This window comes from Melospiza georgiana, chromosome Z (assembly GCF_028018845.1).
Source record: "Melospiza georgiana isolate bMelGeo1 chromosome Z, bMelGeo1.pri, whole genome shotgun sequence".
NCBI classification, from domain to species: domain Eukaryota; kingdom Metazoa; phylum Chordata; class Aves; order Passeriformes; family Passerellidae; genus Melospiza; species Melospiza georgiana.
In genome coordinates this window covers 48,151,975-48,170,431 of record NC_080465.1, presented here as the reverse complement: position 1 = coordinate 48,170,431, position 18,457 = coordinate 48,151,975, and the positions used below count along the sequence as shown (strand labels likewise).

At 41.2% G+C, this 18,457-nt stretch overlaps 1 protein-coding gene across 1 annotated transcript; it reads right to left on the bottom strand.

The window, feature by feature from the left end:
* Window positions 1-9,028: 9,028 nt before the first annotated feature.
* Window positions 9,029-14,870, bottom strand: PLK2 (polo like kinase 2). Its single transcript, XM_058044292.1, has 14 exons — window positions 14,597-14,870; window positions 14,071-14,178; window positions 13,796-13,912; window positions 13,474-13,603; window positions 13,105-13,192; window positions 12,745-12,840; window positions 12,322-12,520; window positions 12,085-12,232; window positions 11,568-11,665; window positions 10,812-10,935; window positions 10,330-10,570; window positions 10,102-10,231; window positions 9,905-10,015; window positions 9,029-9,783 (listed from the first exon to the last, which is right to left on the bottom strand). The coding sequence occupies exons 1-14, from the start codon at window positions 14,807-14,809 to the stop codon at window positions 9,592-9,594; spliced, it is 1,995 nt and encodes a 664-aa protein (XP_057900275.1). The 5' UTR covers window positions 14,810-14,870; the 3' UTR covers window positions 9,029-9,591.
* Window positions 14,871-18,457: the final 3,587 nt, after the last annotated feature.

The window sequence follows — 18,457 nt, the reverse complement described above, 5'->3', positions numbered from 1 at the left end:
TCTTAACTGCATTATACCAAGCACCATCCCTTGGCAAGTGACCGCATAATCTTACTGTTGCTCCTCCTGTCATTCCTCACCTCCCTACTACCCAACAATTATTCTGTGTCTATAATTAGTTCACACTGCTGCAACAAGAGATGCTAACTCACCACCTTGTGCCTGTCTGAACATTTCCTGAAATCAGAAGGGTTTTGCAGGGGACAGCAGCCACTGGTGGCAAATGTTTGGAAACCCCCTCAGGAGAACGGATCTTATGCCCTTTCTCTTCAGAAAGACACTTATCTACTTCCAGAAATCATCACTGCTAGTTGCATTCCTGCTATCTCAGACCCTTATTTAATGATACCTCTGACAGCAAACACATCTTTGCTTTCTCTTTTTTGCATTTCTTCTGGTATCAATGGAACTGTTAAGGGTAACCCAGATGAGAATGTTTTACCTATAATAAGCAACTAATTTAATAAGGTGTGTATATTTCATTTATATTAAGTAATGATTTCCTATCCCTTTATTTTTGAGAAGCATTCATCATAGACAGAGATTCCCTCTTAAAATGAAAACAGTTAGTCAAATTCAGCCAAAATTATAAACTTTCTTTACATTTCTACATTTCTTTATGGTTTCATTCAGAAAAGAAGTAAATTCTGTATGGCAATTTGCTGTGCAGTACTTTTGGTACTGTTTGGAATATTACAAGGTTTCTTCTAAATTTAACTTATACTCATGTTAAGATTTAATCACCCCAAGAAAATATAAATAAAGTTATTTTACTTGTTCTGTGAGCCTGCTATAATCTTACTTTTGAAGCATTCTTGAAAGCATGTGATTTAAAGGACTTAGAGTTTTATGGTTGCTTTACATCTGTTCACTTGTAGAAAATATTGGATTCTCTCTAGTGAATTCAGAAAGCCTTTTATAAGCCTTATTGAAATTACAAACATGAAAATGGTCTTTTTAAGGGTATAGAAGACAGAATTAATTTTAAAAAACTATCTAAAGACCTTTTAAGTGTTAGACAATTACACTGATTACATTGTTCTCTATTTTCTAGTTTTAAAGAGTCCAAATTGGCTAAAAACAACAATTACAAACATTTACTATTGAACATAACTCAAATTGTAATGTCCAGGACTCAACCACAGGAAATCACAGAATAACAGGATATGCTCCATTGGAAAGGACCTACAAGGGAGACTGAGTAGAAGTCCTGGCCCTGCACAGCACTATCCCCAAAAGCCACACCATGTGCCCAAGAGTATTGTCCAAAGGTTATTTGTACACCATAAACTGGATACACAATTACAGGATCACTCTTTGTTTTCCCAACACTCTGGTTTCAATAAGTCCACAGCATAAACCCATTGTTTGTGGAAAGAATCAGAGTAAAGGAGAAAATGCCATGTCTGTCTATAGGATCTTTCCATGGCTTTGGATGTTTTGCTTCTTTTCCTTGCCCAAAATCAAGGTGATCACTAGTTGCAAGCTCCCTCCTCTCCAGGTTCCTACTTTGAGACCCCAAGACCTGACCTGGAGAAATGCTGAGCATTCCTCCTCAGTAAAAACTCTTGAGTGTTTCAGAAACACTGGAGAAAGGGATCTTAAGCTGATAAACAGATTCCCTCTGTGTGCTGTCTTACTTTTGTAAAATGGACGTATTAATGCTGTTTATCTGACAGCCATATTCCACATAACATCCAATGTGTTAGTATCCAGGAGTAATTAGAAGTGGGAAGCCCTGCAGAAAAACACCTAAATACAAAAGAGATACCCCATTGGGATCTACAGCACTTCAGGTATAAGTTAGATGGATACAACATTTAAGAGGGGAAACCAGACTGTAAATCACAGAGATGATGCTACAGGCTCTAATTTTGGCCAAGATCCCTATTTCATTTTAAGTTGTTACCCTTTTCAGATAACATTTCCAATTTCCAGACACCTCTCTGAAAAGTGATTATATCGCCAGCTGTTTATCTGTTCAAAATGCTTACGATTATTTGAGCTCAGTACAGTACCTGCACTTTCATTTCGGTCTGTCTCATTGAAGAACAGAACTTTCTACTGCATTTCTACATCTGAAACTATATGAAAAGGTAAACCTGAGACCAAAGAAGTAATCTTTTAAGAAGACACTAATTTCACTGGTTGTAGACAAATTAGCAAACAGAAGTTTACTTTGTCATTACGAAAACAGTAACAACCAAAAAGGCAGAAAATAAACCATAGTAAAGTACTAGTACATGGGAAACTCTTTATATTGCAAATAGTAGTCCAGAAGAGGTACAGCATACAAAAGTCACTAATCACCATCACAGCTGGAAGTTTAGGCTCAGAAAATCAGTTGTTGGTTCTAAAAAGGCCACCCATATACCACACATCTCAGGCAACAATGGCCATATCCCTGGTGACCCACTCCAAACACCCCACATAATCCCTGACCAGTCAGGAGCAACTTCATGGAAACAGGGTGTTTTAGCTGCCATGCCTGCTGTTTAGTCATTAGACTTCCTTGTGAAGACTTCCAGCAAGGATACCAATTAATGCAAATGGCTTGTAATTAACAGTGATGATTTTTGTAACGTGGATACCTTCTCAGTAAGAACAGGAATGAGCCACCAACTCATTTCACATGAGGCAACCATCAGGAGGTAAAGATTTGTAGTTAATAAAGGCCCAAGTGAGAACGAAACCAGTGACTCAGAAGACTAATGCATTGTCTTGCAATACTGGTCCCCAGTGCTGGCACCACTAATCTAACTGGATCAGATCATTGTTAATCCTTTGTTTTACTGAGAATGTGAAAATTCTCTTAACACTTACTTCACATTTGATTTCCTCAGAGATGCGTGTTGTGTGTAATAAGTGTGCTTCCTCCTGACAGAGCACCTTCTCCATTACTTGGAGGGGAATTCACTCTCTCAGCATGCCTTTTGTTTTACCTGTCCAGCTCCACTCCTGTCCCCTCCTGCAAGTATGATGCCTGCTTTGACTGCCTCCACTTTCACACTGCTAATCTTCCATTTGACCTACTTTGGCATTGCTCTCTTGGCTCTCCGGGCCACAGATGTGTAAAGGCTGCTGATATGTAAGTTCAAGTGTCTCTCTTTTCTACTCAGCTCCATTTAACGCCACTAGATTTTATTTTTATGTGATTTTTAATTTCTGAACTCGATTAATTTCCTACTGTGTATTGATTCCTGTTATTGTCTTTTCTCTAGTCACAGCACTCAGTATTTCACTGTGGTCCATACCTGCTTTTACCACTGGGAGAGCACACTGGCCATCTTCTCTGACATCTCAAATCCCATCAAACATCTTTCTTTAATGCAACTCATGAGATAACACTGGAGCTCACTCCCTTGCTCCAAAAATATGAGCTCCCACTTAGTCCTCTTTTATTGACTCATAATGGATCAATTATCATGGATCAAGAGTCCTCTACAGCTTCTAATTGCTATCATTTTCTACCTCGAAGACCATTCCTTTTCCCTCCCCAGGGTAGTGATGGACCTCGTCGGTGTGGCAAGGGTGAGTGAAAGGGAGGCTCCCCACTGCAGGTTCTGCTGCCAGGGCACCTGAGACCTGCCCTGGCCCTGCCCGGGCCGGCTCCCGCAGCCCGAGCCATCCTCGGGCAGCTCCTGGGCAGCTCCGGGCCCTGCCCCGGCCCGGCTGCGGCCCTGCCCCGGCCCGGCTGCGGCCCTGCCCCGGCCCGGCTGCCTGCTGACCCGCCGCACCTCGTCCGGACGGCTGCCTTCTGCCTCGCTGCCACCACTTCCTCCACGACCTGTTTGCTCCGAGGGATACTTCGAAATGGGGCCTCTGCCTCCCAAAATATTCTCTCCACTGGCTGCCCCAGCTAGCCCTCCCTCATGTTTCCATCCCAGGTCTCCCTCCCCTGAGTCACAGCTCTCCAGCACCTTCCTTTCCTCCTGGTGTTATAAGCTATCTCACTTTTTCCAGAACCCCACTGTAAACCCATGCTCCCACATACTCCTTGTGCTATGACTCACCTTCCCTAGCTAACCTTCTAATTATTTGTAATTAACAATAACAAGAAGGAACTGACATTAAGTAGAGATGATCAGATGTGAGGATGAGTTCAGTTGAAATGCTTAGAGAGAGAGAAACAGCATCATATACTACAGAATAATTCTGTAATCGTTCTGTGTACATTCCTCTTTCCATAACCACTGCCTGACACTATTGTGCTCTGTGTCCTTTTATGAGATATCTAACCTTGACAGGAAGTAGAGACCATCCACTTTCATTTCCACAAGTGCTCATTAGTAACAGAGGTAAGGGCATCTGAAAATCAGACTAGCTTTTAAAATTTTCCCTGTAAAGCAACATCAAATGTAACTGTTGCAGCCTGTGCTAATATATACTACAAGGCATTTAAATTACCGTGAACTTGTCTCAGCTGCTTTGAGTTTCCCTGTACTAACAAGTCCAGCCTTTCCTGTTCTGCCCACTTATTGCACCTGTCATGCATCTTTTACTTCAGCTATCCATGACTTAATGCAATGCCAGGCATGAGACGCTGGCCTTGAGGATGATACGCAAATTGCTTTTATTTCTTTCTATAGAAGATTAAACTTGCTTTGATGGCATAACCTCGCTTCCTTTCTTCCGCTCTCATTGACTTTCCTCCTCTGCCACAGTCTACTTTATGATGCATTATGCCTTCCATTTCTCCCATTAGAATCAGCAGTCTTAATCCACTGGATCCAGAGTCCCACTACACAAGCCTTGTTATTTTCATTCCTCCAGTGAAGCCTATTCCAAAAAAATAAAACTACATTAAAATTTATTGTTTATAATAAATAAGGGGAAAAGGTCTTATAAGCTATGAATCAGAGGCTACTTTATGAGCATAAAATGCCATATGTGTAGAATTTTCATGAGTTGTCAGTTTACTATTATTTTGATTCTAATGTTTGTGACTGTGGAACCCTTGAAGCATGACCAGGAGCAGATGAGGTCTTCTGGAGTTGGCAGTAAGACTGAAAGGGTGACTTCAAAGCTTCTTTTACTCATGGTGTTAACACCATTGCTGTTGTGGTCATTTGATGTGAAATACCAGGAACTGAAAACTTCAGAAGAAAGGTCCACAAGAATGATGTCCTAGATGACCAGGTTCTAAAGGGTAATTGTGCTACTTTAGCACTTCGGAGCACTCTGTCTAGGAAGACATAGTTGTGTGACAGGTTATCAGTCTCAAAGATCCCAAATCCAGGTAAACAATTTAAATGAGCTTGTATTTATTCCTTAGGGTAGGGAATGAGGCAAAACAAAGTCCACCTCTGCCTAAGATTCTCAGTGTATGGAGTGACACCCATGCACCCATCCACTCACTTGTGGATAATGCTTGAGTCACCTTTATGTAACTTTTGAAACCATCAGCAGAAAATAGGCAGGCATTTTCATGATCATTCAATATATAAGGAAGGCAGTGTGTGGATTAGTCTTCTTTTCTGGTCTGCCACAAAAACCATCAGACTGCAAACTGCCAAAGTGCTGAGTGAGTTCATTCAGGTCTTCACTCAGAATTCTTAGAGGAGGTAACTATAAAATATCTTATTGCTTTTTTACCTCTGATGAAAAAGGGTTAAGTAACTCTTTACCTAGGCCAGTTTGGTACTAATAATGCCTCATGTCAATTTTATGTACTTTTATATTTTCATCATGAGGATTAAGGCCTTTCTTTCAATAGTAAGCAGGAAAAGGCATCAAAAATGTCAGTCAGCCTTACCTGAGTTCAGATCATATCTAGTTGCTATGGACAGTAGAGAAGAAAAATGCAATAGTTTCAAGTGTAGCCAGTAAAACAGAATCTTTCAAATCAATTGTGTTCCCATACCAAAGGTAATTTACATGGATAAATCCCAGAGGTTAAATCTTTACTTTCTTTTATCCTAATTTCCAAACACCACGAGTATCCATGATATTTGTTTCCAAATATATTTATTTACCTGGATATTTAAATTGAGTTTAACCTCTTGATTTATATGTCCTAGTCTAACATTGTGTCAATTCTGCCACTATTGATGTTCATAAGGCATAAAAATTATAAACCAGACCAAATCAAAAAGAGCAATGTCCCATGCCATGCATTCTGGTTGATTCCTCGGGTATGCATCTGCTTGGGGGTTGATAACGACCTATAATTTTTAAAAATTTAAATTTACATTTAGAACCCATTTAATCAGGCACAAAATTATCTGTCATTGATGGGCAGTGGAAGGATCATTCTCTAATATGACTATTTTCAGAAGTAATGAAATAGCTTTAAAGTAAGAGAATATTCTTCTAGTTTCCTAAGTAACCTGGAGAATATTGGAGACTTGATTCAATATTGTAAACCAGCAAACACTGAAACTGTTTTCTTTTTTCTCATATGTATTATATATAGGAACTTAATGAAATGGAATAATTTCAGGAAAGGATTACGGAATGCCCTAGAATACTTGAGTTACTAGTGACATCAGTGGGTAATGCATTTTTTTAATGCTGAAGCATGACCTGCTTGAATAATTTTCTTGACTTTTTTGCTATCAGCAGATTAGTGCACTCAGTCATACAAGTATGTATGTATACTTAAAAAAAAATTTTCAAATTTCATAAAGATTTTTTAATGAGAGTACAGCAGATTTTTTCCCCTTGTCAATGTTATTTCATCATGTCCAGCATTCATACCTGACAAACCTTTGTGCTTTCACCTAATCTTTTAATCCTCATTTCCTTTCAAGTAGATATACTCCCAAACTAGATATTATGCTGTGTTTTCTCTTGGTTTCAATATAATAGAACATATGCTGGCCCAGCATAAAATGCAGACCACATCTTTCAAGAGAAGGCAAGACATTTGTTATACAGAAGAAGAACAAATATCTTTCTAATATTTATCTTCCTGTATGCAGAATTACAAGAAGGAGTTACGTGTTTAAATAGAGAAGGCCAAGTAGTGCACTGCAGTGTCTTATTTAAGACAGGATCCACCCTGAGAAAGAATTTCAGAACCTTTGTTCCTGATGCAAGTTCTTAGAATTTTAAAATGGCTTTCCCTCTTTGGGCTCAGAGACTAGGACAAAAGTACCTTGAAAAGTGTATTTTTCCTTAACCTGATCTGAACATCTTTCTTGTTTTGCAATGTTAAAATAAAAAGTGAGGTAAGGATACAGAGCAGAAGGTGCACTAAGCAGAAAGATACATAAGGATTTAGCAACTACTGAGCATAAACACTGCATACAAATAGCTCATTCACTTAATTTATTTTAGTGAGCTATCAACCATCCACAAACAACTAGCATCCTGGAACTTTTACATACATTTTAAAATTTTCTACATTAAAAGCTAGCTTGTTTGCTTATACAAGCCTGAATTATAGCCATACAAACATGATTTTGGTACACAAAGAAATCATAGCAGCTGAATAAAGGTTTGTACTTTCTCTAGCACACAAAAGTTGAACAAAAAGTGTTTTTTCCATGTGAAGTACTATAGCTCTAGTAAATTTTGGTTTTGAAGTGCACGCAAACTATATGTTTACTGGTGTCCTAAACAAAAAGGGAGATTTCACTTTGTTAGGGAAAAGAACACAACAGTAGCTGTATGTGTGCAGCAGAATTAGGTAAGTCATGGCCTCTCAGGAATAAAATCAGCCATTATCCCTTGAAGAAAGTAGACAGCTGGGAAGCTGAATTCTGCTCACTATAGCAAGTATATATTTAACTTCACTGAACTGCCTAGAGTTATATTAATGAATCCATCTGAAGAACTCAATTGGGTCTTCCTGTCTAGACTTGAGAAGTAAATAAATATTACCTAATGCCAGGCATTCAATACAACAAACCCCATCACAGTTATACGTGCTTGTTGCAAGATGAAGTACTCTGCTCACGATTTCATATTGACCTCTGTACTTTGTTTAGTCTGCATTTTATTACTCTGCCTGTTCCTTACATTCAGCTGCTGTGATTGATACACTGATGGCAATTGATGTTGTTCAGAAAAGGCCTCATTCTGTTATAGGAACAATAGGTCATGTAAGTAATTAACTGCTTGCTGTTGCATCAGAAAAGTTACTTGAAGACAGGTATATGTTTATAATGGTGCAGGTGCTATGCAATATCTAAGAGAAATAAGCCCAGTCCACAAGTCAGACAATTTCCCCCTGCCTGGAGTCCATGAGTTCTCCTTAATTGCACCTATTTGCATGGTTTTAACTGACAAATGGCATTGCCTTCAGTTTTGGAAAGCCATTAGTCATGTAAGTGGATGTTTAGAAGCAGAAGGATTGCAGAAAGCAGCAGGCCATCCCTATATTGGTCTCAGAAAACTTAGTGTAAACTGTGGGCTTACTCTACCCAACTGATAACTTTAAACAGCTACAAGTGTTACTAAAACAAAATTACAATTTATGGTATACACTAAGTCACCCTTTAATTTTTTCACCCTTTTGATTTTACTTTACTGGGGTAACCATTTAACCAAGGGTGGAAAGACAAAATAAAGCTTAGTAGAGGCAAAATAACAGGTATGGTCAATTCATTCTGCTGTTGAGGTATCAGGATTCTCAGCCCCTTGATAAGAACAATGCTGTCCCAGCAAGCAGAGAATTCACACATCCCCTTATCCTTCAATCTCCAACATACCACCCAGAAGAAAGCATTCTTTTCAGTTAAACATCAATTTTTTCAGTTAAACATCAATTTTGAGATGTAGTATCTCGAAGAGATCCATAGTTTTGTTTTAAGCTCTTAGGACAATAAGTATCAAGGCCTACATCATTAGTCTGTAAGCTCCATCAGCAGTTATTTTAGGATTGCAGCTATAATTAACAATAGCTGTGTTGGTGATTATGACTGCAAGTGGGCATAGAGACAGATAAACCTGTCTACCCTTCATATCCAGACCTGTAGCAGACTTTTTAAAAATAGAATATAGAAAGCAAATCTGAGAGATTTCTCGTAATGCAAAGTAAAGCATGCTCAGTTATATAGGAGAAAGAGTAGAGAATGATGCGTCAGATTTCCATTCTTTATTGCCAACAGATTTATATTCAAAATGCCAAAGTCCAAAAAAAGAAAAGTAATAAATACTTCACTTTAGGCTGTAATAAATAAAAAAAAAATTAACAAGGAATGCACTTTGCCAGCCACAAGTGTGGGTATTTTTGAACAATAAGGAAAAAAAACCAGTATGGCCATAGTTCACAGTTAAGCAACCAGAAGCTGCTTGTTACAATTATCCCCAACAACGGAGCTCTCCCTTCCCTCCCTTTCCAGATGTGTATTCACAGTTTAACTCCACCAGAGCAAAACAGACACACTCTGCTCCAAGTTCAAGTCAAATTATATCTTTAACACACATGAAGCAAGGAAAACTATTATCCAAAGAACTCCTTGTCACAACATTTTACTCCAACAAGTAGGTTTAGGCTTCTAATAGATGTGTGCCCAGCACACTTGGACAGTCCAGTTTTCGTACCACCACACATCCATCATCAACATACTAGTTGCTCCACCATCTCCACTGTAGATTCACAGCGAACAAGAGAGTCCATTTGGTTTAACAGAGTCAGTTCCTTCAGTTACATCGCTGCAGCAGCATGTTCAGAGCATATTCCATTCTGTGTTTTAGTTCCAATGAACATCCTGAAACCAGAAGAGTTGTCAGACGAAACGTTGTGGATATCCTGTCTTCATTTATGTAGGTAAGGAGATATTCCTCACTCTGATTGCAAATTATGACTTTTGTGTGGTCGTGGTAGAAGTTCACCTGTGAAAGAGAAGTAAGTTACTGTTTGTCTCCTTTCTCCTCTCAATTTCTGAGATTTACCTAGTTCTAATGCAATAAAGTATTTTGAGACCTTTTCTCTGGATGATGGTACCACACTTACTTGAAACGTGCCATCATTGAAGAGCATCATTAATGCTTTATCAGATTTGAGCCACTGTAAGAGGTAAAGCCTGGGCCTGCGTACATCTGTTAGGCTGGGCAAGTCTCCTCCCTAGGAAAGGGAACAGACTGTGTTAAGCACTCGGTTTACATTTAGTGTATTTTTACAGCACAGGACCCTGAAGATGCTGAACTTACATCCATAAGGTTCTCCTCCATATAGTGAGAGAAATACTTCAGTACAGTTACTTGGCTAATGAACTGCTCAGGGGCCTCTGTGGCTGGGAAGACAGAGCATTGGCCTAGCTCAGCATAGTAGTGCACTGTCCTAAAAGAGGAAAACAAAATAAGGCGGTTAGTGATGAGAAACAAATATTTAACGTCTAAACTGCTTCAGTGAGTTGTTTGCTTTGTAATGATTCTTACTTTTTGTCTGGCAGAAGGCTCATATGTGCCCCATTGTTGAAGAGGACACCAACAGTGTGATCTGACAGCTGGTACCCAAAGCCATACTTGTTGGAGTAGTCCACCCATTTTGTAACCCACTGGAAGGATGCTGTCAGCTGTTCTTTGGGGTTGCTATCTGCTTCTGGCATATTCTCCAGACATCCCCTCAATACTCTTGCAACTGTATCAGCAACACTTCCCATAGTACTGTCTTCCAAACCTGAAAAGAAAGGATTATTAGACTGACAAGAACACATAGAGAGAAGATTTTCATTCTAAACTTTTGAGTTACATAGATTTTAAGAAATCTAGCCTTAATGACTTTCTAGTTTAAATTTTCCAAAATTATTGGCTTTTGCAACATCAAAAATAAGACTATAAAAGCAATGTTTGCTTCAAGCTTTTAAGATATGAAAACAAAGTGGGATTCAGACTTAGACATCAGATTTTGCTGCACTTACATTCACTGCTACTGCTGCAGCTTCCCAAAGTTCCTCTGACTATCATCCGAATGGAGTCTCCAATCTGCTTAGTTTCTGGCAAGGCTCCCGGCTTCACCACTGTTGTGATAAGAGGCTGAATCTCCTAGAAGAGATGTCAGACATGTAAATATCAAACAAAACACAAGACAAGGCTTATACACAAGTTTTGCATGGCTCTCCTGTTTCTCAACAAATGACAAATTCTAGGGAAACTGGTATTCATGTACAAAGATTACAAAGGAGCTGCTGCTAGACTTAGCTTGGAGCAGCACTCCAGGTCTTTCCATTCTTTAGATCTTCAATTTGCATCTCACAGGCTATTAATCAGTTTTCTGCTCTCCTGCCCTAGCAAGGGAGCAGCTGTATGCAGGTCTGAACACCAAATAGTAAAAGACAGATTTCAGCAATTTATTCTTTTAAGAAGCCCTGTTAATCATGAACTGAAGCCCTGTATTTGGGATATTGAGAAACAGCACCTGGCAGACAAGTTAACGCACAGGCAACAATGGAGTCTAGGCAGATACTATAATTACTCAAAAGCCAAAATTTATAGTCTCCCCACAAAGGCTACCATACCTTTGTGATGCTTGTTTAAGCCCTCTTAAAGCAGCTCTGCTAATCATTTAAGCTTGATTATGCTGTGTACAGCCCCAGTTCTGATATCCAAGTCAAATATAATTTAATTGTAGCTACTCCACCCAACTGTTACTAGATTTGAACTGCACTTGCATATACCTCATCTGTCTTGTGTTTGGGGGCCTGCTGGGTTATCGATGCCTTCTTCAAATCATGTCTGAGCTTGTAGATTTCTTCATCTTCTTTAGCTAGCCTGTCTGCAACACAGGAAAGAAAAAATTAACTCTGAATCTGGAAGTGCTATTGAATTACAGAAAGCATAACAAGTTAGCTGCAGAAAACACATTGCGTCTCTCTAGGAGCTTCTTCTAAGCCTGCCACAGTCTCCCAGAGAAATGATGCCATTATGCACAAATCACTCTAAGAGACTAAATTTCAAGAGACTTTACACACTAACAGATGACCAATATAAATGTGGGTGCTGTAAGAAGCATTTATGTATGTAAACTGGCATAGGCGGGCAGGTTAACATCTATACTTACCAAGAAAAAAGTCAAAACCAAGCTAGGAAAGCTCTAAGACACGAATACGTGTTCTGTTGCTATCTCACAGATGTACACTAATATGAAACTGATGGAATAGAAATAAGTGGACTATATCTAGACTTCAAACTTACTATGTGTGTCCAAGTATCTGGCCTTATCCTTTTTCCCCCCAAAGAGAGCAGCAGCTGCTTTTTTGAAGAAATTTTTCGCAGGACTTGACAAATGGAAATCAGGGACGGTGTGACAACAGCTTGCAGAAAGCCTATCAGGTGTAAAGCCCTGCGGAAATACAACACAATGTTTAGACCACAGAGTGCATTTTTATGTGGATTTTGTTTTTTACACCACTAATAGCAGACAGTACAAACCTGTAAGAAGAATTCATGTCGAATTATTTCATCTAAACTGGGCCGATCTTCAGGGTTTTTTGACAACATACTAGCTATTAAGTGTTTTGCAGGTGCCAAGAGAGATGAAGGCAGACTGTATCTTGCTTCCCTTATACATCTGTATGTTTCTTTAAGATTTGTAGTCTCAAATGGGGGTCTTCCCAACAGCATTGTATACCTGTTTGAAGGCAAAGGAAAATGGTTTTATTTTACACACCCACCATACTTGTGTCTACAGCTACAAAAAAGGGCTTTGTCTATCTCCCAACATGAAGAATTTCTGCATTGAGCTACACATGTATAAAAGGCTGTAAATGGATGCAGCACTGCATCCCCTTTGAACTCTCAAAAGTCTAAGCCAGTGATGGATATAATACATTTCAAAGGCAGGAAAGTACTTACATTACACAGCCTAAGGCCCATATATCAGATTCACAGCCATGCCCTTGTTTGTTGAGGACTTCTGGAGAGAGGTAATTTGGTGTGCCACATATTGTTCTGAAAAAAATCAAAGACACCACAGAGCTGGTTAATATTTCAAACAGAAAGAGGAAGGAGCTACTTTTCAAAGGGCAGGTTTTCTTCTCAAGTTCAAATGTCTAAAAAGGAGCTGTAGGAACTTTAATAGCATAGATGTTTTTTCATTTTATCTTCATGACGCTAGAGGGGCAATAACTAGCTTTTGCTATGGAACATGACTTCTTATTTCCATATGAATTTAGTTTCATTTACAACTAGACTATACATTTTTGATGCTCCTACCTCCTCCTGTGCTCCAGTGGTTCCAGCCTAGCTGCCAAGCCAAAGTCACCGAGCTTCAGTTCCATGTTCTCATTGATAAAGAAGTTACCTGGCAGACAAAGAAATTCCATTTAGTCCATCCCTGGCAAGGTATGAAGGCATTTGCCACAGGTGCTGAGTCATACTTTGTTCAGAGCCAGAAGCTAGGCAAGATTTTTTTTTTTTTAATTAGGAATGCTTAATGTCATCCCTTAAGCAGCATGAGTTTCCACTGTAAAGACAGACTAAGCTGATTCTACTAAACAAACTATCACCATACAAGGATAAAGTGGGACAACACTGATAGGGCTGGAGGAGTATGTTTAGAAGTTGGCAATCTGGAGAACTTACCTAGTTTAAGATCCCTGTGTAAGATTTCCTGTTCATGAAGATACTTCAGCCCTGACACAATTTGCCTGAGGTAGTATCGTACTTCTGGTTCTGTCAATACCTTCCTCGCTTTTAAGATGTGAGCCATTGACTGCAGAGGAAAAACAAAGGCAGAAATGTCGCTGCCAATTCATGCACAAGATTCACCTTAAGCAGGAGTAAATGAGTACATACAGAAACAACAACTAAAGCCACAAAAAAAAAATGTTTTACACATCACACATTTAAATTAGTTGCAGATTCCAGGTAAGTAAATACCAGATTTCTCCCAGTTGATGCTCACCCTTCTACTGCAGTATTCCAGAAGAATGTAAATATTCTCTCTGTCTTCAAAGTAATGATAAAACTGCACAACATGTCTATGATTAAGCATTCTGTGCAGCTCAATCTCTTTATCAATCTGTAAAGACAAGACAGTGGGAAAGAAGAAAGGTGTTGTTAGCCTTACTTCCACAAGGCTGAGCAGACAGCTCTATCAGAACCATTGCAGGAAAAGGAGTAGGCAATCCAGCACACAAAGAGTTTGTGGAAAAAAAATAATCATTCATGCATATATACCTTCTCCCTTTGATGAGGTTTTGCTACTCTGCTGTGAGGAATGATTTTCGCAGCATAAACTTTATTTGTTGTCAAATCTGTCATCTCGTAACATTTGGCAAATCCACCCTAGAAAGACACAGAAGAAAAAGGCAATTAGAGCAGGTATAAATGCAGCCCTGCACTTAGTCATTCACCAGCTCATGTATTAGTCAAGAAGTGCAACTTCCTTAGCAAAAGGCAATTTTCTACGGACAGGTCCCGGGTTCATCGTCTGTTGGAAGGCTCGCAAGCTCCCCACTCCCCGGATGCACCATCCATGTCTTTCCCGCGGGCTCGCCCGAGCCGAAGGCACGATTCCGGGGCAGCAAGGGCGCTCGGACCCATAGCGCCTGGCCCGGGCAGCGCTGCCAGGTCGCGGGCGGCAGCGCACTCCGCTCTCCGGGGGAACGCAGCCCCGCGGGGGCAGCGCCCGGCCGAGAACGGCGGCGAGCGGGGCACACTGGCCGCCGCCTCGGGAGGGCACGGGGCTCGGTGTGGCCATTACCTTTCCGAGCACCTTGCCGCGGCAGTAACGCTTCCCCGTCGTGGGGTCGGTAATAATCCGGGACACCTCGGCTGCGGGGTGGCCGTGCTGGTGCGGCGGCTCCTCCGCCTTCTTCCTGCGCGACTCGCTGCCGGCCGCTCTGCCCGCTGCCGCCTCGCAGCCCTTGGCACCGCCGCCGCCCGGTGGGTGGGCGATAGTCCGTAGGAGCTCCATCACCGCACCCCGCCGGCTCCGTCCTGCCTGCCCTCCTCGGTCCCGCTCCACCGGCCCCGCCCGGCCCTGCCCTTCCCACCCGCTCTGCTCACGACGCTGAGTCGCTCCGCGGGTCGCCCTTTATGAAGCGGGTGGTGGCTCCGCCCCAACGCTGAGGGGCGGTCCCGCCACAACTCCGCTCCGCCCGCCCGGCCCGGCCCAGCTCGCCCCGCCCCGGCAGGCCCTGCGGAGAGCTGAGCAGCCCCGGGCTGACTTGTTCTGCCCTCTTGTCGGGCTGTCCTATTCTGCCCTCCCTTGCTCAGCCGTGTGGAGGGAGCAGAGCGGAGCGGCGGGGCGAACAGGCTCTTGTCCCCCGACAGCGAAGGAAGCTGCCCTGGCCGCTCGTGTGGGAGCTCGTCAAAGAGAGCTTCAGCGTGAGAGGTGTTTTCCTCGCTCGAGGATTGCTGTGTGCGGGGCAGCGGGAGTTGGTGACGGACGGTCCGAGCAGCAGGAGCAGTCCTGTAACGCGTGCCTGTTGCTGCGCGTCAGGAAGAGAAGGAGTTTGTCCCGCCTGCGCCAAAGCAGCTCCAGCGCAGCGGAGAGACAGACAGGGCCAGCATGGAGCTGAGGCTCATGGGCTTGCTCAGATGGTACAAATCACTGGCATGAATGCCCCAATGCCAAGGGGCTACCGTGCCCCTCCCTTGGTAAGGAGAGCTCATGCCTAGGAACATGCCCCACAGCTGTCTAACAACAGTCAGCTCTCAAATCTCTTCATAAGCAGCAAATAAATCAAGTTGGAAGGCACCTGAAAGCAATTGTAGTATAGGGCCTCTGTACAGGCAATTGCTAGAAAGTGAAGTCTGGTCTGGGAGAACAATACTGAAATGTGAAACAGTTCTGCATTTGTCCTTTCTGAAGATGCAAAAATGCCAAAATTTATCATTTTCTTAGTGTCTTGCCTATTTCTGAAGTAGAATTTTCTTGTTAGCAGACTTGTTCTTCTACTTGTTTTTGTTGCTGGTAAAAATCAAAGACTAGTTTATTTGGTAGGAATGACTCTCAATGCCTGTAAGTTATTTCAATGTCAGTCCCTTAAAATCTCTCATTTCACATCTTAAAATAACAGAATGGCCTAATTTTAGAGTGTCAACAACAGGATGCATGCCTTAACAGAACACACAAAGTCCCCCCAGCCAAAACCAGCAAGAGTGTAGAACAATATTTGTTTATTTGTTTCTCCCCATAGGTGCTGCTTTAGGAAGGTAATAGTGCTGAAGTGTTAAATGTACTGGATTGTGTACACTCTTCATCTGCAGTTTTTTAATGGGTATTTGCTGCTGCATTCAGTTGCCTTCCTATCTCACTCTGCAAAACCTAGTCAAATCACATTAATATTACTAGTCATTAACTATAGGGGTAGAGGTCAAAAGAAAAAGAAGGAAAAATTGGGATAAGCAGATACTGTTCAGTCCTGTGCCCCATTAGCCCTTTGTCTTATAGGCACTGACTTCCTTGACAATATTTTTGCCCTCACGTAACCTTACCTTTCTCCAAATTAGTATCCGTTTTTGTAAAATAAATTACAAATAAACGTGATTTCCCTTTGTTACGTGTCAGTACATTGCTTTGGTCTGCTGCGCTGAGAGGCTTTTGGGGAAAGGGGAAATAGGCAGAATAGAGGTGCACGTTTTCCATCTTCTGGAATGAAGTGGTACTGCACATGGTAAAAAGCGTAAGGAAAACAAGCTTTGTCTGGTAAAGGTTTAGGGAAGATTGTTAAGCTTGGCTTTAAGAGGACACAAGCACGTGGTTAAAGTACACAAAGTGTTCCGATAAGCAGGATTGACACTATTGTTCTCACCTACTTTGCTGAAACAAAGTATTTAAGCTGTGTTCCCTGAGTTACAAAAGGCCATGAGGCTGCTGGGCTGTCCCATGCAGAAGTTACCCTGGGACTGATTTTCTCACTTTCTCATAGGGACCATTTACCTAACACTCATCTCAAGGTGCCAAGTTCACCGTACTGTTTATTGTGAGGTTTTACAAAGCAAACTTGCTTTCTTCTAAAGGTGATCTCATGGATAAAATAACATTGTAGTTAAGGTTTTTTTTTTTTTCTTTTAATATATTTTTATATTTTGCAAAGGAAAACCATTCTAGCCTGTGCTCTGTAATCTCCCAGTTTTTTTTTCTTCCAAATTACATTAGCGAAATGGTCAAATGTACCTGCAGCCTGCACAAGAAATTTATTTGAAACTGGCTAAGATAGCAGCAGCTCTGTAGCCAAATCAGTATACAGTGTTACAGTTTCCTGCCAAGAAACAGGGCAAACCTAGCCCAAACTCAGGCCTCAGGCATTCCTTCTGTCTCTCTCTCTAGAAAAAAAGCAATCATATATTCCTACAGCTCCATTTTGACACAAGTATAGAGCTGTTCATGAAAGCCAAGGGTCTGTGAAGACTGTGTGTGCATAAATCCCTGGTTCAGAAGAGGAATAGGAATTTGACAGTCAGAAGCTGTCAGTCTGACCACTGCCTTGTGGGAAGAAGGTCTTATTAGGAACCGCTTATTCTTACCCTAACATTATAAAGGTGTTGGTCCAGAGACCAACAGTGTAAAATTTAAATCCAGAGACTTAAATTTCCAGAAAGAAGAATATTAAATCCTGGATTTCCAACTTCATTAATATTACGGAGCTTCATATATGTATTCATGAGCATGATTTTGCCAGGGAAACCAAGGCTTTCTATGAAATCCGGACCAGCACCATATACCTGGCTTCCACACTGACTCTTAACTGAATTTTCTGAATATTTGGTTCCACTCATACTATTTCCCTACTCAGTATTGTCAATCTAAGCCAATTCAGTATGCTCCTGCACAATGCATGCTGGACTCTGGTGACAGCCCACACTTATTTGGCAGGCAGACCTGACCTTTCACCTGGCTGGCCTCATAATTTGATTTCTGCAATCAGGTTAGCAGATAGCTCTCCTGCCTCAGGTTAGCTTTTGTTCGAACCGGGTTTTTCATTTAACTGGTCATGGAGTGCCCTCAGCTGTTGAAGAGAGGCTATGGCAGTCTGTCCTAAAAGAAGTGTATTCTACTTAAAGATGGGACAAACAAATTAGTTCAATGAATAGCGTGTTCACTGGATTATGTACCAACATATATAACAGCTTACTTCTAGAACATCACCTTATAGAAAATGTGTTATTAAAATTGGGGCTTTTACAGAACGTTCTTCATCATCCTTTGTGACTTGAGTCTATTGTTAGTCTTACTTCACTTTAATCTTTATTGATTGACTAAGTCTCACTTCTCTACTTGGTTTATTACTGTCTTGTTTTAGGGCAAATTTGGAAGGAAACTTCTGAATGGGTATTTTTTAGAAAGCAAACTCAAGTGGCCCCTCCCTTCTGCTGGTTCAGAAAATATTTCTTTGGAGAAAAGTAGGGAAAAAAATTATTTAACTAGCAAAGTACTTATAAACATGAAAAAATTAATAATATTAAACAATAGAACTTTTTGTTGTTCTGAAGAGATGGCAAATTCAGAAAGTCCTTGTTGTGGGGTGTACCTTGGCTTGCTCAGTCTCTTATCATGCCTCCTATGCTGGACAATGCCACCTCCTGGCTCCCAGTAGCCACAGGTGTGAGCTCACAG

Excerpts from the sequence above, each read along its gene's own strand:
- PLK2 (XM_058044292.1), bottom strand. The coding sequence starts at position 14,809 with ATGGAGCTCCTACGGACTATCGCCCACCCACCGGGCGGCGGCGGTGCC. Across the intron at positions 13,913-14,070 it reads AACCTCATCAAAGGGAGAAG|ATTGATAAAGAGATTGAGCT; the intron begins GTATATATGCAT and ends TTGTCTTTACAG. Across the intron at positions 10,016-10,101 it reads TGGAGGAGAACCTTATGGAT|GGAGGAGACTTGCCCAGCCT; the intron begins GTAAGTTCAGCA and ends TCCCTTTCCTAG.